We start from the raw sequence: 19,294 nt of genomic DNA on the forward strand, positions 1-19,294 counted from the left end.
TTATATAATTATTAGAGATTAATACAATTAAAAGCTTTAATGTGTTATTTTTTCAATGAAGATAGTAGTATGATGTAATTTTTTTTTAAGAACCTTATTGCCAGTACAATTATAATTTAATAGGGTATATTAAAATTGAATATAATTAATCAGTTCATTTCAAATTTATTCATTTACATTCAATTAAATCAATTCATATAATACAAAGTCGATCAAAGAGAACATCGATAGGAACAAGATTAATCAATAAAAAATTCATTACTGAAATATTTTTGATATTTAATATAATATTTGATCTTAACAACCATTCACTTAAATAAATAAAAAACTAAAGGTGGAAACAAATAAAACCAGCAGCTTAAATAAAAAATAATCACAATTGAATAAATAGTTAAAATTGAAATATGGATAAACAACCAATAACATAATAAAATAAAATTTATGTCTCTAGAGTAACTAAATAAAAACTAATATTGAACATGCGAAATAGATTAAATACCTGTGAGCTTTCTCCAACTCAACTAATTTAGATTCCACTTCTTGTCGTTTGTTTTTTTCTTTCTCCAATGCTCTTAGTAGTTCTAAATTACCATCCTGATAAAAATTTATAATAATAAAAGAAAATTGAATAATTAATCCAAGAGAAGTCAGAGTTGAGTGATACTTATAAAAGATTAGTGATTATAACTAAAATTTGAAGGTCATAAAAGAATTTTAAGAAATGGAGGCCATAAATGATAGTCCCTGTTAATCCCTTCATAGCTTAAGTGCTGGTTGTATTTTATTTTAGGAAAAGATATTTTTCTTTTGGGAAGAACAAAAAGCTTACAAAGAAAGTGATGATTAAAATATATATAGTGAAAAGAATCAGAAGAAAATGAGTAAATAATAGGAAAAACATTAATTAGAGAACATAGACAGGATGGATATCATGCAAAACTTACAATATTTAGGTGAAACAAACAATAGTGTGGAAAGGAGGGAAAGTAAAAATTAGGAGAGGAGCAGTACGAGCCTTTTAAGAATACCCGGACTATTGAGGTCCTCCTATGCATAGGCTGTTAATCAGCTCAATAATCGTTAAACTAAGAATGCTAGCATTTCTGATAGGATCTCGCCAAAACAAAAAAGATAGAAACAGCCAAGACAATTTGTTTGCACTCTGGATCAAGGATACAAAGTTTTTACTACATAAAGAAACTAAAAACAAAAATGAACAGAATAGAAAAATGACTTCAAGGAGAAAAATCTATTACATTAAATTTAAGCTAAAGAATAGATATAATCTGCTGATAGTACACATATCAATTGGAATAAAATGCAGTGATGCAGCTAACCAAATGTTCTAGGAGGGGTAGGTGCCCGGCACAAAGCCTTCTCTCTACCAAGGACATCAGTCACAGTATCAGGTGTAGATTGGAAAATAGAATTTAAATTAATCAAAGTTTGATATTAGTTATTATTAATATTTTAAGGCATCTGACAGGCAAAATAAGTTCTCATTTTTGTTTAATTTCAAAAATTTTCCAGGACCAGGTGCCAGGGAGGTATAGAGCTCCCTATCCTATGCTCATGATAAAACAGCCAAACAAAAGCAATAAAGAATTTTGATTCATCATCAAGCTTTTCCTGTAAAGAGAACCCCAGCCCTAAACAGGGTACCTAGGTACAACCTAAAAAGAAGTATAAAAAATAATAGTTTCATTGATGTGATGGGGATGTTTTGACTTTAGGTTTGAAAGAGAGGTACAGTGAGACTCAACTAAGACCTGAAAAATTTCAAGTTACATCTTAATTGTATCAACAACATGTATTCAGTAAATTAGTACAATTATAATTGGTTAAATGACTAAAGCAAAGTAATATACCTGTAAAGGAAGAGATGAAGGAACAACATTCCTATTGGAGGATACAATCTCTGCAAAGTACAAATAACACATTATTAATGATAATGAAGGCAAAGACTTCTAATTATACAATACTGAATAAATTCTCAAAAACCAGAATCTACCAGAAAACTTCAATTTTATCATTCAATCACAATTATAAACGCCTGAGTTTGTCTTTTATGAATCTAATATCAATTACATGCATCCATTTTCTTACAATAATTATACTAATACACATCAGTGGATGTTAAGGCTAGATTTACCGCTTCATGGGACGCACCAGAATTTACTTTTCTATTTACTCCTGAACGGATGGTCCGATTACGGATCTGTAAAGTGCATTTTGTGTTTTTCGAAAATAGAAGTTACTGAAATTAGGTTAAAAAAGCACCAACCCAATAATAAGGAAAATAAGATACAAAAATAAGAGTTAACGATAATTTTTTTAAAATGTGGCCTTATAGGCACTTGCAGAACCGTTCACTAAAACCAATGAGACATTCCGTGAAATTATGGCATTACATTTTTGTTTACAAATGAAAGGAAACCGTTTGAGGTGGTACCGGCTGAAACAAAGTTACCTTACTGAATACATCGATGACTATGACTCACATATAGCCTTTCTAGGTGAAAGAATTCACCTGTAAGTCGCTTAGCGGTATGTTCGCGGTAGAGGTCTCTTCTTGAGCTACACGGGGTTGGTTAGCTACCGACTATACTTCATACTGAGGCACACCTCGCATTTCCCAAGAATCTCCTGGATTGTGCGTTTTCTGCCCCACCAGAAATATTTGCGCCGCAATGCTTGTAAAGTCTCGTTCAGCCCATGATGATTAGTTTTGCCTTAGTGATACGCCAACACTTCCTTTTGATGTTCTGGATCTCGCAGGGGGCCTACCATCAACGTGCATCAATTAAATGATCAGGAAACGCTAGTACTGGTTCCTTCTGCTACTGATCTATACATTTTCTTATATTGTCTTCAATGGCCCGATCTTACCCCCTCCTGAAATATGGTGTGTCCTAGAAAATGTATTTGTTTTTGTCCCAGCAATGACTTCTCTCGAGATAGTTTTAGTCCGAATTCTCGCATCCTCTGAAAAACGCTCTTTAAGTGTTTCACATGGTCTGTAACCAATTTACTACACACCAGGAGGTCATCCAGGTAAATCTGGCATACTGATTCATCTATACCTCTCAAAAATTCGTCAGTTAACCTTTGAAATGTAATGTTCGCGTTCTTCAGACCAAACAGCATTCTCCTAAATTCTTAGTGCCCTCGTTCGAAAGTAAAAGCCGTTTTGTGTTGGTCCTCTGGGTGCATACGAATCTGGTGATATCCTGCTTTCAAGTCTAAGGTGCTAAAGATTTTAGCTCCTCCTAGTCTGTCAAGGATATCCTCAAACCTTGGTATCCAATACTTATCAGCGATGGTATTATCATTGACCTAACGTTAATCAATGACCACCCTATATATCTCCCCGTTCTCATCTGGCGTAGGCTTCTTCCACACCGCCAACAATGAACTATTATTGGGTGACATACAGTCTACAATGAATCCTAGTCTTCTAAAGTTTTTGTCTCTTATGTTCTTCTTCCGGAGTGCCTCTGGGTATCTTCGTTCCCTACCATATTTCACTCTTTCCTGCTTTAGTGGAATCTCATGAACCGTCCTTTCTGTTGAATTCAACTCAATACCTCTCCTTCAATAAAGAAAATATCGTCAAATCTGTTGTAATGGCGTCCAATTCTCCATCTGCGTTACTGCCCCTACTCACGCCTTCCCGTCTGCTATTGTTTGTTGGCATCTGCACTTCTTTCGTCCGATTTTAATATTCCATTTCTCATTACCATTCTTTTATTATCTTAGACCCCACCTTTTCTAAAAGATCACAACCAATAATCACCTGATAATCCATAAGCATCCTACTCACTGCATGAATTGTTGAAATGCCCCCTTTAGCCCCCCACTTACCCAGTCCTATCCTCTATACTGCATGGTCCACCCAGAGTGATTAATTTATAATTGCAAACCTTTACTTGGAGTGTAATCCCCTTGCCATTAATTAGTACTTCTTTACAAGAAATGATGTTTGAACTGCTCGTGTCCACCTGACAGCTTACTCCCCCGTTCACTCGGATAATAGGCAGACCGCCCTTCTCCCCTTTTACGTAATAGTTTGCCAACGTGCGGTCGCCTCTCTGCTTACATCTGCTTATATCTCCTCAGATCTCATGTGTCTTCCTTCCTTCTAGTCCTAGCCTCTACGTGCTTTCTCGGGTTCTTTGTTCACGACCATTCTTTTGTTCATCCATTTCGTCTTCAGTTTCTGTTACTCCTGAAACTTCAGCCAACTCACTTGACGATCCGCTCAGTCTCTGCCGAAGGCTTTTCCTCTGAACTTGTTGGGCATTGGCCTCCATTAGTTCGGCTTCTTCCATATTCCTTCTTCGATACATGTAAGTAATTCTTCCTGAATTATTAAATCCCAGATTAATGAGGTCGTTAGACATTAGTGAACCCGACAGAACTAAATTTTAGTGTGTTTCTTATGTTATTGTAATGTTCACTGCTTTTATTAAATTTGCTTATTATTTTTGAACTTGTTGATCTCTCCTTTTATCATCTATTTTTCAATACACACACAATACAAAGTATTATTATTATTTTCAAATTACTTCTTTGTATTTTGACGTGACGTCTTATAAATCATTTTGCGGGATGCCATGTTAGAAAAAGTGTCCCGTAACGGAAGTAGATTGTGGGGGAGGTAATTAGTAGTGTAGTAGTGGGGGTAAGAGGATTATAGATGCTGAGAGTCATGCAGGCAAAAGTGTCCCGTAACGGAGAAGGTAGTGGTGGGGATGGGTAAGAGTGAGGTGGTGGGGGTAAGAGGATTATAGAGTATACGTTGTCACGGAAATATGTCGCCTCGGCGCTTCGCGCCGAGGCCTACACGGGCACGGTTTTTTTTGTTTCTTTTTTTTACTTACATATTAAATTAGTTACGTATATTTTCTTTCCATTTTTAAATTATTATTATTAAATTAAATTATTCATATTTCAAAGTTTCTTAGCATTATATAACTTTACATTTTTATTTTATTAATTATGTTATTTTACTCACATATTTAATTACCTATATGTACCTTTTATTTCCCTCTTCTTTCATTACATTATTTTTATCTATATCCATTCTGTACAATTATTTACTTTAATCATTCTATATATCCTTTATTCACTGGTTGTTATCTTATTTTTTTTCTTAGCCCTGATGAAGGCTATAAATTCTGGCCGAAACGTTGGCACTAGTAAATAAGCTTTTAACTTATTTGTGTTATTCTCTGACCGCACCTCCAACTATCTTCTTCTCATAAATATTATCCAATACAATATTTATTTCTAATTTTCGTTCTTTTATTTCTCTAAATATGAGAAAAATAAACTAAAACAATATAGTGATTACAATAGTAAATTATGATAAATTTAGTAATGAAATATTTTGACAAGGAAATCAAAATTTACCTAAAGAAAAAAATTTAAAAACATTATTATTAAAATTCAAATTATTTATTAAATTATTATCATTTTAATTTTAAAAATGTCGTATTCTCATTTCGGAATTCCACTTCAGTATTAGTGAAAAAATAAAAAATATCAAAAATGCGTGGAAATACATAGATCAAGCAGCCAAACTTTGGGGCTCTTGTAGCATCAACGTCTAGAGAAGTGGGGGTAAGCTGCCACTTCCTCTGGTCTAGCAATTACAAATCTTGCGGCTTTAATCCTAAATCGTATTTTTCTCTTTACGATCATCCTATGCTACCAAAAATTAATCTGTTTGTGCAGACTTGTTTTATTTGCTTGTGGTCAAGTGCCTATAAGCTCACTTTTTTTGATTTACAAATAATAACAAAGATAAATTTTTTAAATCCCAAAATAATTACAACAAAAATTAATGAACCAATTTCAGTAACTTCTATGGGGTTCTAGATGGTAAATCCGTTAACAGATGGGAAATTTATTATTCCGTATTCAAATGAGAAGAAAAGTAAATTTGCCCCGAAAGTGCTGCCATCTCTTGAAAAAAAACTTACTAAAAATCGGTACATTTAGCCTTAAGACAATTTCGTCATGGACTGTTCTTATAGCCAGTGTCCTAATATGTGTTAACTGTATCATTAAAAATTCAAAAAAAGAGCAAGCAATGTTCTTTCTTGTAACTCAGAATAATAATCAGACTGATTGATACATAATCAGAATGATAATGAAATCAATACCTTTAAACCTATGACCATAGCTATAAAACAAGTGTGACATTAAAAATTACTGCTTGTCGCTTAAGCTGTGATACCTTGTAAGTTTGATATAATCAACAATACAATTTTTATACTATTTAAAAAAAAAATTGAAGCATCATAGTAATAACTTCTCAATATCAACCATTGTTATCTATAACATAAAAACCATGCCATAACGTTTATTCGATTGTTATGGGGCTTTTTGCTAAATGTTCAGTATTTTTCTGGGAAGGCTATTCCAATTTTTTTCGGTTAAAAAAAGTTATTAATTAAAATAAGCATTTTTGCTGCGTAGCTTAGAAAGCATAATTTTTTTTTATGGTTTAATATGCCAATCGATGATTTTTTATTCACTAAAAATAAAAAAGATATAATGAAGATTTCAGTAAAGTAGGTAAAAAAAAATTGGTTTATCAAAAAATAAATCATTTTCGTTACTAGTGTCATCTGAAACCTTTAAATAGCATTTTTCAAAGAAATTAAAAATTAGTAATTTTTCACCTTGATTCATTGGGACAATTTTTTTTTCTTCTAGTGACCATTGTTCATATAATTGTTCACAACTCCTCTTCTTCAAGTTTCATGCAGATTGGTTGAGTCGTGTAGAAATTATTTCTATTTTTTTACCATACATCTTTATTATATAAAGTTATTTAGTGCTATAAACTAAATAGGTATAATAAGCAATTGATTTAATCATTAATCCAATGTTCAAATACTAAATATATATATATATATATATAACAAACTTTCAATTGTATTTAATTGATCTTTCTACATCTCTCTATCTAGCAATTCTGAAGCATAACCGAGTCTGCTAGAGATAAAATATATCAGCCACACCTTTAAAATATTTTGAACTTCATGATCTCTCTACTGACATCTGATTTTAAGTATAAAGATGTTTTCATAATTACATATCACTGCTTAAGCAATAAGCAGTTATTAACTTGTGTGACACCATTCTAATAATCCAATAAATAAAATATAAAATAACAAACCGTTCCAGTTGACACCACGTCCAGGGTTCAGATGAGAAAAAGCTGAAGAAAACCTCATTTTCTTTTTTTTCTTAACAGGTGTTTCAATCATAGCTTTGATTTCTGTAGCTATTGCTGAAGATTTTAAGCTCGTTTCTGTTTCATCCATCAAGTTTTGAGACTGGGCTACTGTTACAATCATAACAAGATTCGTGTCACGAGTAGTGAAAGATGTTCCCATCAACTGGGTAAGCTTTGATTCACGATATGGAACAACTTGCTTAAAGTCACGTAATTGGTTCTCACTGAAACATAATTATCAAAAGCTATTCATAAGGCTAAAAATAATTACTTTGATAGGATACTAAACTAATAACATCAACAGGGGTTCCTTAACTCCTTCCATGTTTACTATACTCCAGCTGATGAACAGTTATACATTTAAAAAAGTAGGGATATTCAGTGAAAAGATGCAAACATATGTTTTCCCTCTACTTTCCGTTACATGATACAGTTGGTTTTGTAACTGGATTGAAGTAACGCCTGCCAACTTCCAAGAGAAAAAGTTGCAATATTTAAAAAAAAAATATTGTAATTTTAGTTTTTCAGTAGTTAAAATTGAATTTCTCAGACAGGGAAAATTTAACAAATGAAAGTGAATTTCTGAATAAAGTTCTGATTAAGAACTAAATGTTTTTCTTTACTTAAGCTTTATTATTGGAAAACCCAACATTTCTGACATTGGGGTAACAAGTCAAATTAAAAAAAAAAACAGATTTTTGGAATCTTTAGTCACAATATATTATATCACAATATACTGGAATCAGAATTTTATCTGCACTCTTTACTGAATATGGTAAATGTAAAATGATGAAGTTAAGTAACCTACGATGACGATATCTTTAAACAAATAATAAATAAAGCATCTTATCTTAGTACTTGTACATATTAACATGAGAAAACACAAAATAAAAACTAATACAATTTTTAATTCAAAATCCTTAAAGGGTACATAAAAGTTCCAACCCACTAAAAGCTGTATTAAAGGCAAGCGACTAGTTTGGTTTATATATTTTCTGATTACCAAATACAGTCAATAATTTCAAAAACAACCAGTAAAATTAAAAAGTAGTCCAGGAAGTGAAGCAAAAAAAAAATAAATAAATAAATGCGCAGGGTTGTGTCAACTGCAAAAGGCTGGCAAAGAAATACAAGAGGTTTCCAATAAAAAAAAATTCTGAAAAGAGCATGAAGTGAAAGAACATTAGTATTGATAAATTTCATCAACTAACCATAAAACAAGATATAAATTAAGAATAACCTAAGTGGATTATTGGATTGTAAAATAATTTCGTAGCATTTTTCAATATTTCAATTTAATCCTCTCTGTGTTCACTAAATCATGTTTACTTGGTCAATAAAATAATGTTTACATATTCTAAAAAAGGATTAGTTAAGATGCTTTTATGCATCAGTTTCAACCGAGATTCCTTATCCTTAAGGAATTTGCTTGCTCAAAATGGAAGAGAAAAATATTTATTTTCGTCATTTAATGATTTTCTATTTCCCCCCAAAAAAATTCGCTGTACAGATGGTTAACAAAATTTGCAGTGTGTATGGTGATGATGTCTTAGGAGAAAGCATCGTCCGTAAATGGCTTGCTCGGTTCAGAATCGGAAATTTTGACTTGGAAGACGCAAAGCGCTCGGGTCGTCCTTCAACTGTTGATGATGACCAAATTCAAGCATTGGTCACAGACAACCCTCACTTTACGACATAGGATATATATCACAGAAATGCTTAACATATCTCATGCAATTGTCTCAAATCATTTGTGTCTCATAATCGCAAAGGCATAGTTTTCCATCACAATAACGCCCCTCCTCACGTATCTTTGCTGACCTGGCAGATATTATTGGAGTTTGGCTGAGATGTGATCCCCCACCCACCCTATTCACCAAACCTTGCCTCAACAGATTTTCACTTATTTTGGGCCCTTCAAAACTCTCTTAACAGGGAAAAACTTTAATTCAATCAAGGACTGCAAAACGCATATAGAGGAGTTCATTACACAAAAATCTGACAAGTTCTGAGAGGACGGAATCAAAAAATTACCTGAAAGATGGCAGTATATAATGTATTACATATTGATGTATCAAACTTGGTCATATAAAATTGATCAAAAATATTTACAAGAATCTGAAGTTTTTATTGAAATCAGCAGTAAAAAATGCTACGAACTTATTTTACAACCCAATAATATGAAAGTTAAAACATTGATTTTAAATAGGGAATAAAAACAGCAGTATTAACATCCTATAAAACCTTTAAAATAACTATAGTGTAGTGTGTAAACAGTCTCTACATTTTCCCTTTTAGTACCACCATACAATTTAATATATTTAAACCATTACAAATATCAATCAAACATTTTTACAGAATTATTCCCCATTAACTTTGGATTTTATATCTATTTTAAATCCAGTTTATACATATATCGGGTTAAAAAAAAATTATAAGCCAATTTTTGTAATATTTATGAAATAATAAGTTTAAATTATGAAATTTAAGGAATGATACAAAATTATAATAAAAAACATAATAACATTAGTAAGTAAGACCTTTGCAAAATTAATGAAGTGGAAGAGAATAACTTAGTTTCAACTCCAAATATAGATTTTGCTTAAAAACTAGGTGAAAGGATGAGTTTTTGAGTGAAATTTTCTCATTAAAAATTAAAGTTGCTAAGAGGCCAATAAAAAAAAAGAAAAAACTAAAGGATTAATGAATTTCTGGACGAAGCTCAGGAAAATCAACTTTAATTAAATTCATATGGGGTGGAATTAACGTTCATTTAGGTTGAAGTTAACCTAAATGTTAAATTAGTGAAATTGAAAATGAGCCAAGACATAGCTTATGAGCAGTGCTGGCCTGGCGGATTCCAATCTTCATAATTCATCAAATTAAGGAGCATCAATTATTGGGTAAGATAAATGTTAAAGTGTTTGAACATATTTTTTGTTTTCAGGAATACAGGTGAGTTAACTATCGCTTATATAAAGGCCAAAAATACACGCACTAATATTAAAATCTAAGATCATGTGTCATCACTGCTGATTTAAAAAACTAAATTACAACTTAGAAAAAATTATGAATGTGGAACTTAGTATAATGAGTAAGATACTCCCTATAAAATACAATATAGGAGCATATTTGTTGGAACTCAAATACAAGGCAAGTCACTCTTGACCAATAATCCCTAAGTAGGGATACTAATGATACTTCATAAAGTTGTAACAGCTCTCCCGATGCAACCATGGACCCAAAAATTATCTCACAAGAGTTCTGTAGATCATGTTCGACTTTATCTCCTACCTATGCTGACTCCAAATTAGTTTTCTCTTAAAAAGTCAAACTGATCAAAATAGTATGTGATATTTTAAAAAAGAATATGTAAAAACAAAAATAATATTCCAATAAAATACATACCGTATAATTTTTAAGCATCTATTCAAAACTAAAAAGGAAGAGTTAATACTCTGAGATTCTTTCATACGAGATCCATGGTTTCTAGTTTTACTAAAACGCTCAGTACCAGCTAAGTCACAGACTGAAAAACTAAATCCAAAATAAGTATATATTTACAAATTTTATTTTAATGTATATTCTAAGTATTTTAGTTACCTTGATGAAATAAAGAAATTATTACTACTGTCCTTTGGTCTTCCAAGAATTTTGATAGTAAATATGGAATGAGATCTAGAAGATCTCTCATTTAAGGCGGTATAACTAACACTGCGATTATAACAACCATAGTAGTATAAATAGTAGGCTTCTTCCAGTGTTGTGACATGGATGTGCTGTAGTCCTAGAGCAGAAAATTTCAAATTATATTCAGTTGCAATTGAAAACCTAATACATGATATTATTATGTTGATATCATAGCATGTATATAAAATATTAATTTGTAAAAACTATATAATTATGTCAGTGCAGCATTTCCCTTCAAACTTGTTCTTGATGATTTAAAAGTTAAAAAACTTAAAAAATATTTGGATCTTTAAAATTATTTTGTAATGAATAGTTGAACAATATTACTTAACTACTAACTGCATTTTAACATTTAAAATATATATTTTTAAAGGAATTAAACCTTTTATCTGTAAATATTCAATAAAATATGAGTAGTGTATAAGAACAATCAAAATCTTTCTAATTCTACTTTCCTAATCATATTTTAGATATTTTATTATGAAAGAATTATTATGAAAAATTACAAATGCATCTATATACCTCAAACCCAAAAATATTTATAGGTATAATGTTCAAAACCCACAATATTTTCTTTCTTCACTTAAGCTATATATATTTTAGTACTAGCATTACTTTTATATATTGAATATCAATATTATTCTTATTAAGATAGGTGTATCTCTACAATACATAATGTGTATGTAATGAACTGACATTGATGACAATTTTTAAGGTCACTTTAAATAAAACCAGATATAAAAATATGAAATAATTTTTTTATTACAAACATCTTCTGATGTTAACTTACAGAACATTTTGAGAACAATAAATTGGAATTTAGAAAATTTAAATTTATTTATTTAAACAAAATAACTCTTTATAACATCAAAATGAACCCACTGAAAATAACAAGAAATGAAATGAAAGGGGAAGACAGAGTCATGTTACCAACAGATAGCATCCAGCAGTAGAGTTCTGGGAATTTAAAAGGAAGGGAAAATTTTGGGACAAAATAAAAATAACTCCTGAAACTCTTATTAACATCACTAATGAGTTTTCATCTATCCTACAAAGAATTAGAGAAGAACTACAATGCACAATATAAGATATAAAAATAAGCAACATGAATCGTAACAAATGTTAGTCATCTTGCAAACATTCCTCATTCCAAGGTTTACATATATTCTCACTTTAAGTAAATATGAGGCTCCAGATTTGGAGAAACTGACCTCATAGATCAACGGAAAAACTCCAAAAAATTCACAGAAAGAGCAAGAATAACAATCCTTCTGTATAACCCACTTCTAAGTTCCATATATTTGGCGGACAAAGGGTAATAGAAACAAATATATTGAACAATATACCATAAATAAATATGTTCATCAAATCATATTCATATAATGTACAAAATAAAATTCTTTTAATTTTTCAAGATAATTGGGATATTTCCCCGTTCTAAAACTTGTATGTACCTGGAACATTGTCCACCTTAAAATACACATTATAACATTTTTAACAAGATAGGTTAGACAAGAATATTAACTTACCTTTTATAAAAACACGCTTGTCCAAATCAGTTGAAAGAGGTAAAGGAGTCCTTACATCTTTTGACATATCAAACAAATCATAAATTTTTTCATTATAAATTTCAGCAAATGAAAGCCATACTGAAAAAACACAGTTATCTTTATCAACAACTTCCAATTTTCTTGATGTTTTGTATAACTTTTCTATTTCTTCAAAAGCTAGAACAAACAGCTGGCATTAGATGAAATTCAGAAATCATGTTTATTCTATTAGCAAGAAAATTTTGATTTCTAATATAATAACCTAAATCTTCAGATTCATCAATACTTACAGATAATATCATCATTTTTTGGCAAATGCAGCTGTACCTAAATTTGAAAAAAAGCAAGATTAGGTTTATTGATAACAACAAGTTATTAATGCCAGAACTAGAAATAAACATACAATAAAATAATAATTAAAAAACATAATAATTTTAAATATTTGTATATATGAGAAGATGGTTGGAGGTGCGGTCAGAGAGAGAGAAATACTTTATTCATCCATGCTGCCCAAATATATCGGGTTGCTACATTACACAGCATACTAATCAATCTTTGATCAGACATATATAAATTACATATAATTACATGATATAATAAAATAGAAAGAAAACAGTTTTTTTCCCCCACAGTTTCCTTTTACAATCAATTCCAGTCTATACACTAAATACAAATATTTCAATTTATTCCTTTTTATCTTTCCCTTTCTTGTCCCCTCCATTTCACAATTTTTATTTCACCTGATCAATGCCCCCCAATATCGCAGGACATATCTTTGTCAGGGGAGCAGTCTGGAGAGGGTAACAAGTATTGGTTGACAACGTTGATCTTTTGTTCTGGTTCGAGGAGGCATGAGCTCACCAATTTATCAAGGTTATTAGTTAGCTTTGTCACCACCTCTTCTCCAAATACTAGCTCCCCGAGAATGTACATCCAAGATACTTGATAGTGTCCTCAGCATTCTCAAGGGAGAGCTTTGTTGACCGCAGCTCTCCTTTGTCCATTATGATACCCACACTTTTCTTTGCATTTATTGCCAAACCAATAGTGCCAATATTTTTTATCAACTTTATTTTTATTAATTTCATTCTGTACAATTATTTACTACATATCATTCTGTTTATATATTTTGTATTCATTGGTTGTTACCTTGATCTTTGTTCGTAGCCCTGATGAAGGCTAGAAAATCTGGCCGAAAAGTTGGCCCTATTAAATAAGTTCTTTCAACTTATTTGTGTTAAATTCTGACTAACCATCTTCTCCTCATATATATTATCCATGGTCAACTACCTTCTCATCATTAAATATTTGTCAAGTGAATTTCATTCTGAAATTCCAGGCATGAAAAAAAAAAGTTAAAATGTCATCCACGCAATACAATAAACTGCAATAAACCCCACATAACTATTAATGACATCCCTTAAACCAAATGTTTTTATAAGAGCTGAGATTCATCATACCTGAATGGTACATCAGTTCATAAGTAATAGATTATATTACACCTCAATACGCTAACTAAAAGTGATTTTGAGTACATTTAATACCAATGGATTTTTTTTTTTTATTTTACATCCGAAAACAAATCAATTCGTAAATAAACACAATGACAATAGCAGCACAGTATTAAAATAATTTGGACTGACAAAACTAGCAAATTGGGACAAAATATTTTTTTTTATGGAGAAATAAAGTTGATATTCGTTTTCACATTCCAATAAACCATTGGATACAAATTTTTGTAATCTAAATATAAAATTGTAATAACTTTGATACAACACCTCTAATCTACACTAAACCTAAAAGGGGCTTAGGAACCTCTAAACTGCTAGAAATGTTACAACATGGACTTTGTAAACAAATTATTACTGAATATATGAAAGAAAACGTTCGAGAAATTTTCATTTATTTGCAATTGCTTTTTCTTCCACACAAAAGAGTTATGAATTTAATTTGTGAATACGGGAAATCAGCAGAAAATTTGTATTTATGGGTTTCAAAAGACGCTAAAACTGGATCTGACTGTTTCTCCTGAATAAGAATTTTGTTGGTCTACTATAATAGAAGCAACTTTGGGTTTTTGTAATTATTTACACACATAAACTCATTAAAGATGATCAATAATCTTTTGTAAAAAAAGGAAGAAAAAATCGATTGGGACATAATAGTGCTTAAATACATGGAGAGCAAAGGTGGTATACGATAACATTAAATATTTATAAAAATAAATTTTTTTTCAACATCTAGAGCGGATTAGCAAGAACCCTTGGACATGTATCCAATAATTTTCAACCTGGTATTACCTAGAAAAGTTTCATTGAAATTGGTGATCCCATATGTGTAATTTCCCCTCATGAGTTTCACTAAATCATCAACATTGTAAAAATAAATAAATTTGATAAAACTTACCAAATTTTTAGCCCAAGTTAGATATTTTTCCTTTAAGAGAAATTTTTCGAACATGTCATTTTCAGTTAGTTCAACAACTGATACAGATCGTTCTGGGCAATAACAATAAGACTCGTCAATGGCATCTTCAAGGGTAGCAAATATGCTAGCAATAATCCGAGGAATAAGACCAGGGTTGTTTTTTTTTCCTGAAATAAAATTTCAAAAGAAAATATCTAATAATAAATATTCTGAAACCAAATTTAACTCAAGACAAAAATAGCTTAAATAAACCTTGTATAGTAAATGTTTTTCCAGAGCTAGATGTACCATATGTGAAAATGAAAGCATTTTTTCCATTGAAGAAATCTTGAAGATTATCTTCGGTACTCTTTAAGAAAACTTCTTCCTGTGAAGCACTTGGTTTAAAAATATAAGAAAATGAAAACCTAAAAAGAAAAAATATATAGAAATACTTACATGATATATATACATATGCCTAAGTTAAGTAAACTTAGTAGTAAAAAAAAAAAATGTAAGAATGGTTATAACATCTAAACAATAAGTACCTAACAGCTAAATAACAAAAAACATTTGGTTCAAATAGCAACATGGTTAAAATCCAGACTCATATACATTTCAAAACCATATTAGTCTCACATATTCATGATTCTGATGATTCCATGAATCATGGATACCATATCCATGAAAAATGGAATACCTTATGGTTAGTCCAGTTGCAAGGAAATCAGTCATTAATTTCACCCTGATTATCAAGAATATTAATGTACTGCGAATTAGAGATCCTTGTTTTAATGCCACAACTTTTAACAGTTGTTCATTTGGATAGGCCTTTAAGGTGCAAAAACCTACATTGACTAAATGCTGATTGAAAAACGATATCACACCTTTATTGAAGACATAAGAAGCTATCGTGAGTGATCACACTCTGATTAAAATAAAACTGCAAGAACCCACGAAATTGGGGTGCTAAGTGGAAAGACGAAGCAGATCTGAAGTTCATAATATAAATAATCTTTAAGTAAAAGATAAATTCCAAACTGAGCTGAAAAGTAAATTTAAACCCTCTGACCCAGGGAACCTCATAGTTTATGAACACTGGAAAGCATTAGAGACAGGGCTAAACGAAAAGTTAAGGAAGTGATAGGTATGCAGGAGATACAAAAAGCTAAGAAGTGGTTCACAGCACCATATGAAAAGGCAGTGGAGGAGAGAAGAAGAATGAAAGTAGGCATAAGTTCTTCTGTCTAGCTAGAATTGACCAAACAACAATGGGCCAAACTACTACAGCCACTAGAACAAATAAAAAATAAAATAATCAGAAAAGCAAAGAAAGAATACTTTATAGTAAGTCTGCAAGCTATTAAGGATCACTAGAACGCTGGAAATATATGCAAATTCTGGATCCTCAGAAAGAAAGAGTGTAGGATAAAGAGCAAGGAACATAAAAATATGAGGAAAAGATGGCAAACTGATAACATCAGAAGAAACAACACTAAACGTCCAGAAAGAACATTTCCAGAAGCTTCTCAACCAGGAAGAACCCACAAAAGACAAAGCCATGGGGCATTCTGAGGACCTCAACAAACAAGACTGAAAAACTGGATATTTCCGACATGGAAATAGCTGATATGCATAATAGAAGAAAAGTCCCAGATATGGATAGCCAACCATCAGAGCTGTTCAAATATAGGCGATGATCTCTAGGGACCATCATATTAGAACTAAACTAGAAAATACGGGAGGAGGAAAGGGCTACCTTAGGCCTAGAATACAGGTCTGACTTGTCCATGTATGAGTGTGGGGATTATAGAGGAATAGGTCTCCTTCCGTTGGCCTATAGACTAATGACTGATATCCTGCTGAATTGGATATATCGGTATAATGAGAATATAAGAAAAATGAGAAAGATAACCTGAACCAAGCAGGGTTCAGAGGAGGAAGGAGCACAGATCTTCATCCTAAAACAATACATGAAAAAATTATGGGAAGCAGATCAGGATGTGTACACCTTAAATGTCAATTTCAAGCAGCCAATAATTCGGTAAAAAGAAACTGTCTTTGGAAGATCATGACTAAACTAAATGCTCCCAGGAAGTTATCAATAATGACAAAAGCTTGAGCAAATACATACCTTGACACTACAAGAAGTAGCTGAGACAGCCACATTGAAGGCGATTTCAGTATTTTAGAACTACTTTTTAATCTGGGAACACTAGCTTTTCATTTAATTATTAGTCTCAAGGAAAATGACAATATGCTATTTATAGGAAAGTGGGGAACGTGTGTAGTGAGAGAGTCTGGTTCATCATATGATAGTAAATCAGGAAACACATCCAATGGAACATTTCATTGTTAATGGAAAAATAATACCAGAAGTAGACAGCTACTTGATAACTTAAAAACCCGTAAATCTGATTTTTCAAAATTTATAACGTACTGTACACTAACAGATTTATGAAGTGATAAATACTTACTTAACTATTGGTTTTGAATAATGAATATTTTTTCCATTGAGGTCAGTCATCAAAACTTAAAAAAATTATTTTATTTTTACATTATTTCCTTTAATGTATTTTTCTAATTAATTTCTCTCTATACTCATTTTCCCCCTTGTTAATTGTCATTAAATTTAATATACATTTTTTATATTATTTATTTTCTTTTTCTTCTATGATTTTTGTCAAGTATTTGCATTGTAATACTGAAGAATACCTTATTTGGACTGAAAAGTCCATTGGCATTATATTTGAAACATAAACAACCTTCATTTTTTGTTTTGTTGACTTATTCTGGTGAAAAAACATATTTTAATTTTGTATTACCATTATAATGTACTGATCATAATTAAAAAATATAAGATAAATTAAAAGTTTAATTAATATGGTGAGTGAATATAGGAATATTGGAAAATATTCAACTATTAAATTAATTAGTCATTCTAATAATGGGGAATAAGACCCCAAAAAGTAATCCTTTTTATATACCACTTTTTACTAAATAGTAATAAATTCAATGAAGTGTAGTTCACCACTGACATAATTGATACTATATATGAAAGACATCCAAAAAAATTAAATGGAAAAACATTAGACAAATTGAAACAAAAAAACTGAAAATGGCATTTAAAAAAATTAAATAATCGAGAAAATTTAATGACATAATTTAATAGTACAAATTACACGTAGTTCTTGACATAACAAAAATTGAAATAAAAAAATCTGTTAAATCATTTTCTTCATAATTAAAATTATGACTGAATAGAATATTAATAGTATGTATGATACTATTGACATTTGTGACACTTCTGTAAGTGAACAATTAAAATTTATCAGAAAAAATGAAAAATATTTCATATAAAAACATAATACAATGATCTTTAGACAATAAAGACTTACTTAGAAACAGATGATTTTTTTTTAAGAAGTAGAGAATTTGTTTCCTCTTCAGAAAGTGATAAAAATCCATCCTAAAAAATAAAAATATATTGTTATAACTTACAGCAATAGACCACAGATTAATGAACTACAAACAATTAACTAACTTTTGAGAGTTCACTATCAGGTTTTAATCGAAGATAAACCTGAATTGCATCATCCAGTCTCTCATCTGCTGAAAAACTGAAGCTTTTGGGAATCCTATCATTTCTTTCTTGAACATGTTTTCTAAAACCCAGAACAGGTTCAGCAGGTTTAACATACGAGAGATCTTCCATCGTAATACAAGAAATATAACATACAATAATCCCGAACAAGAAACTATCATAACACAATCTGTTAGTAACAGATCAAGATTTAAAAAACAATCTTAAATAATAAGTACGTATCAATCAAGTTCAAAACAGTTATTTAAAATGGCGGCAACTCTCGTCAGGAGGTTATAAGATGCTATTGATATAATGTCGATAGTTCGATACTATTATTGTTGAGCTATCGATAACTTAATAAGCTCCAACACTATAGGACATAACTGTTTCCTTCTTTCTTAACAAAAAACCTAAAACGTCAGATTTCGCTGGAATAGTGATTATTATCAGAACTCTGATAAATTATTTTCTTTAAATAAGCTAAACTGGACTCTAAACAAAAACAGACTGAAAAAGAACACTAGGTTAAAAAAGGAAAAGAAAATGTTAGCAAGTTGAGGTGGTGTGGCCCTCCACCTTTAAACCTGAAAATGACAATTCTGATTTTTGGAATAATTTTGTGTTGTATCCTCCATATTAAGTTAGATAAAAATCTGAAATGTTCACGTTCAAATATTACTTGACCCTGGAAAAATTTCTCGATTATTTTAGCACCTTTTGGATCATGGTTTAAGATCTGTCTTCTTTGACCTTTGCTGCAAAATATTGGGAGGTTAAATTTCCTAAATTTAATTTACTAATACTAAATTA

The 19,294-nt window shown here is 30.8% G+C and overlaps 1 protein-coding gene across 1 annotated transcript in view; it reads right to left on the reverse strand.

Annotated features, from left to right (window-relative positions):
* LOC106687818 (kinesin-like protein KIF20B) overlaps positions 1-18,761 on the reverse strand; it is a 27,391-nt gene extending 8,630 nt beyond the window's left edge. The window contains exons 1-11 of the mRNA XM_067052076.1: positions 18,443-18,761; positions 18,297-18,367; positions 15,172-15,326; positions 14,899-15,086; positions 12,783-12,819; positions 12,472-12,669; positions 10,856-11,039; positions 10,661-10,789; positions 7,193-7,476; positions 1,869-1,918; positions 500-594 (exon numbers count right to left, since the gene is read on the reverse strand). Of these exons, the coding sequence (XP_066908177.1) occupies positions 500-594; positions 1,869-1,918; positions 7,193-7,476; positions 10,661-10,789; positions 10,856-11,039; positions 12,472-12,669; positions 12,783-12,819; positions 14,899-15,086; positions 15,172-15,326; positions 18,297-18,367; positions 18,443-18,613 (1,562 nt within the window). The 5' untranslated portion in view covers positions 18,614-18,761. The remainder of the gene's footprint in view (positions 1-499; positions 595-1,868; positions 1,919-7,192; positions 7,477-10,660; positions 10,790-10,855; positions 11,040-12,471; positions 12,670-12,782; positions 12,820-14,898; positions 15,087-15,171; positions 15,327-18,296; positions 18,368-18,442) is intronic.
* Between the last annotated feature and the right edge of the window lie 533 nt (positions 18,762-19,294).

Source organism: Halyomorpha halys, unplaced genomic scaffold, assembly GCF_000696795.3.
Source record: "Halyomorpha halys isolate HHAL.00 unplaced genomic scaffold, Hhal_1.1 Scaffold1015.1, whole genome shotgun sequence".
Lineage (NCBI taxonomy): Eukaryota > Metazoa > Arthropoda > Insecta > Hemiptera > Pentatomidae > Halyomorpha > Halyomorpha halys.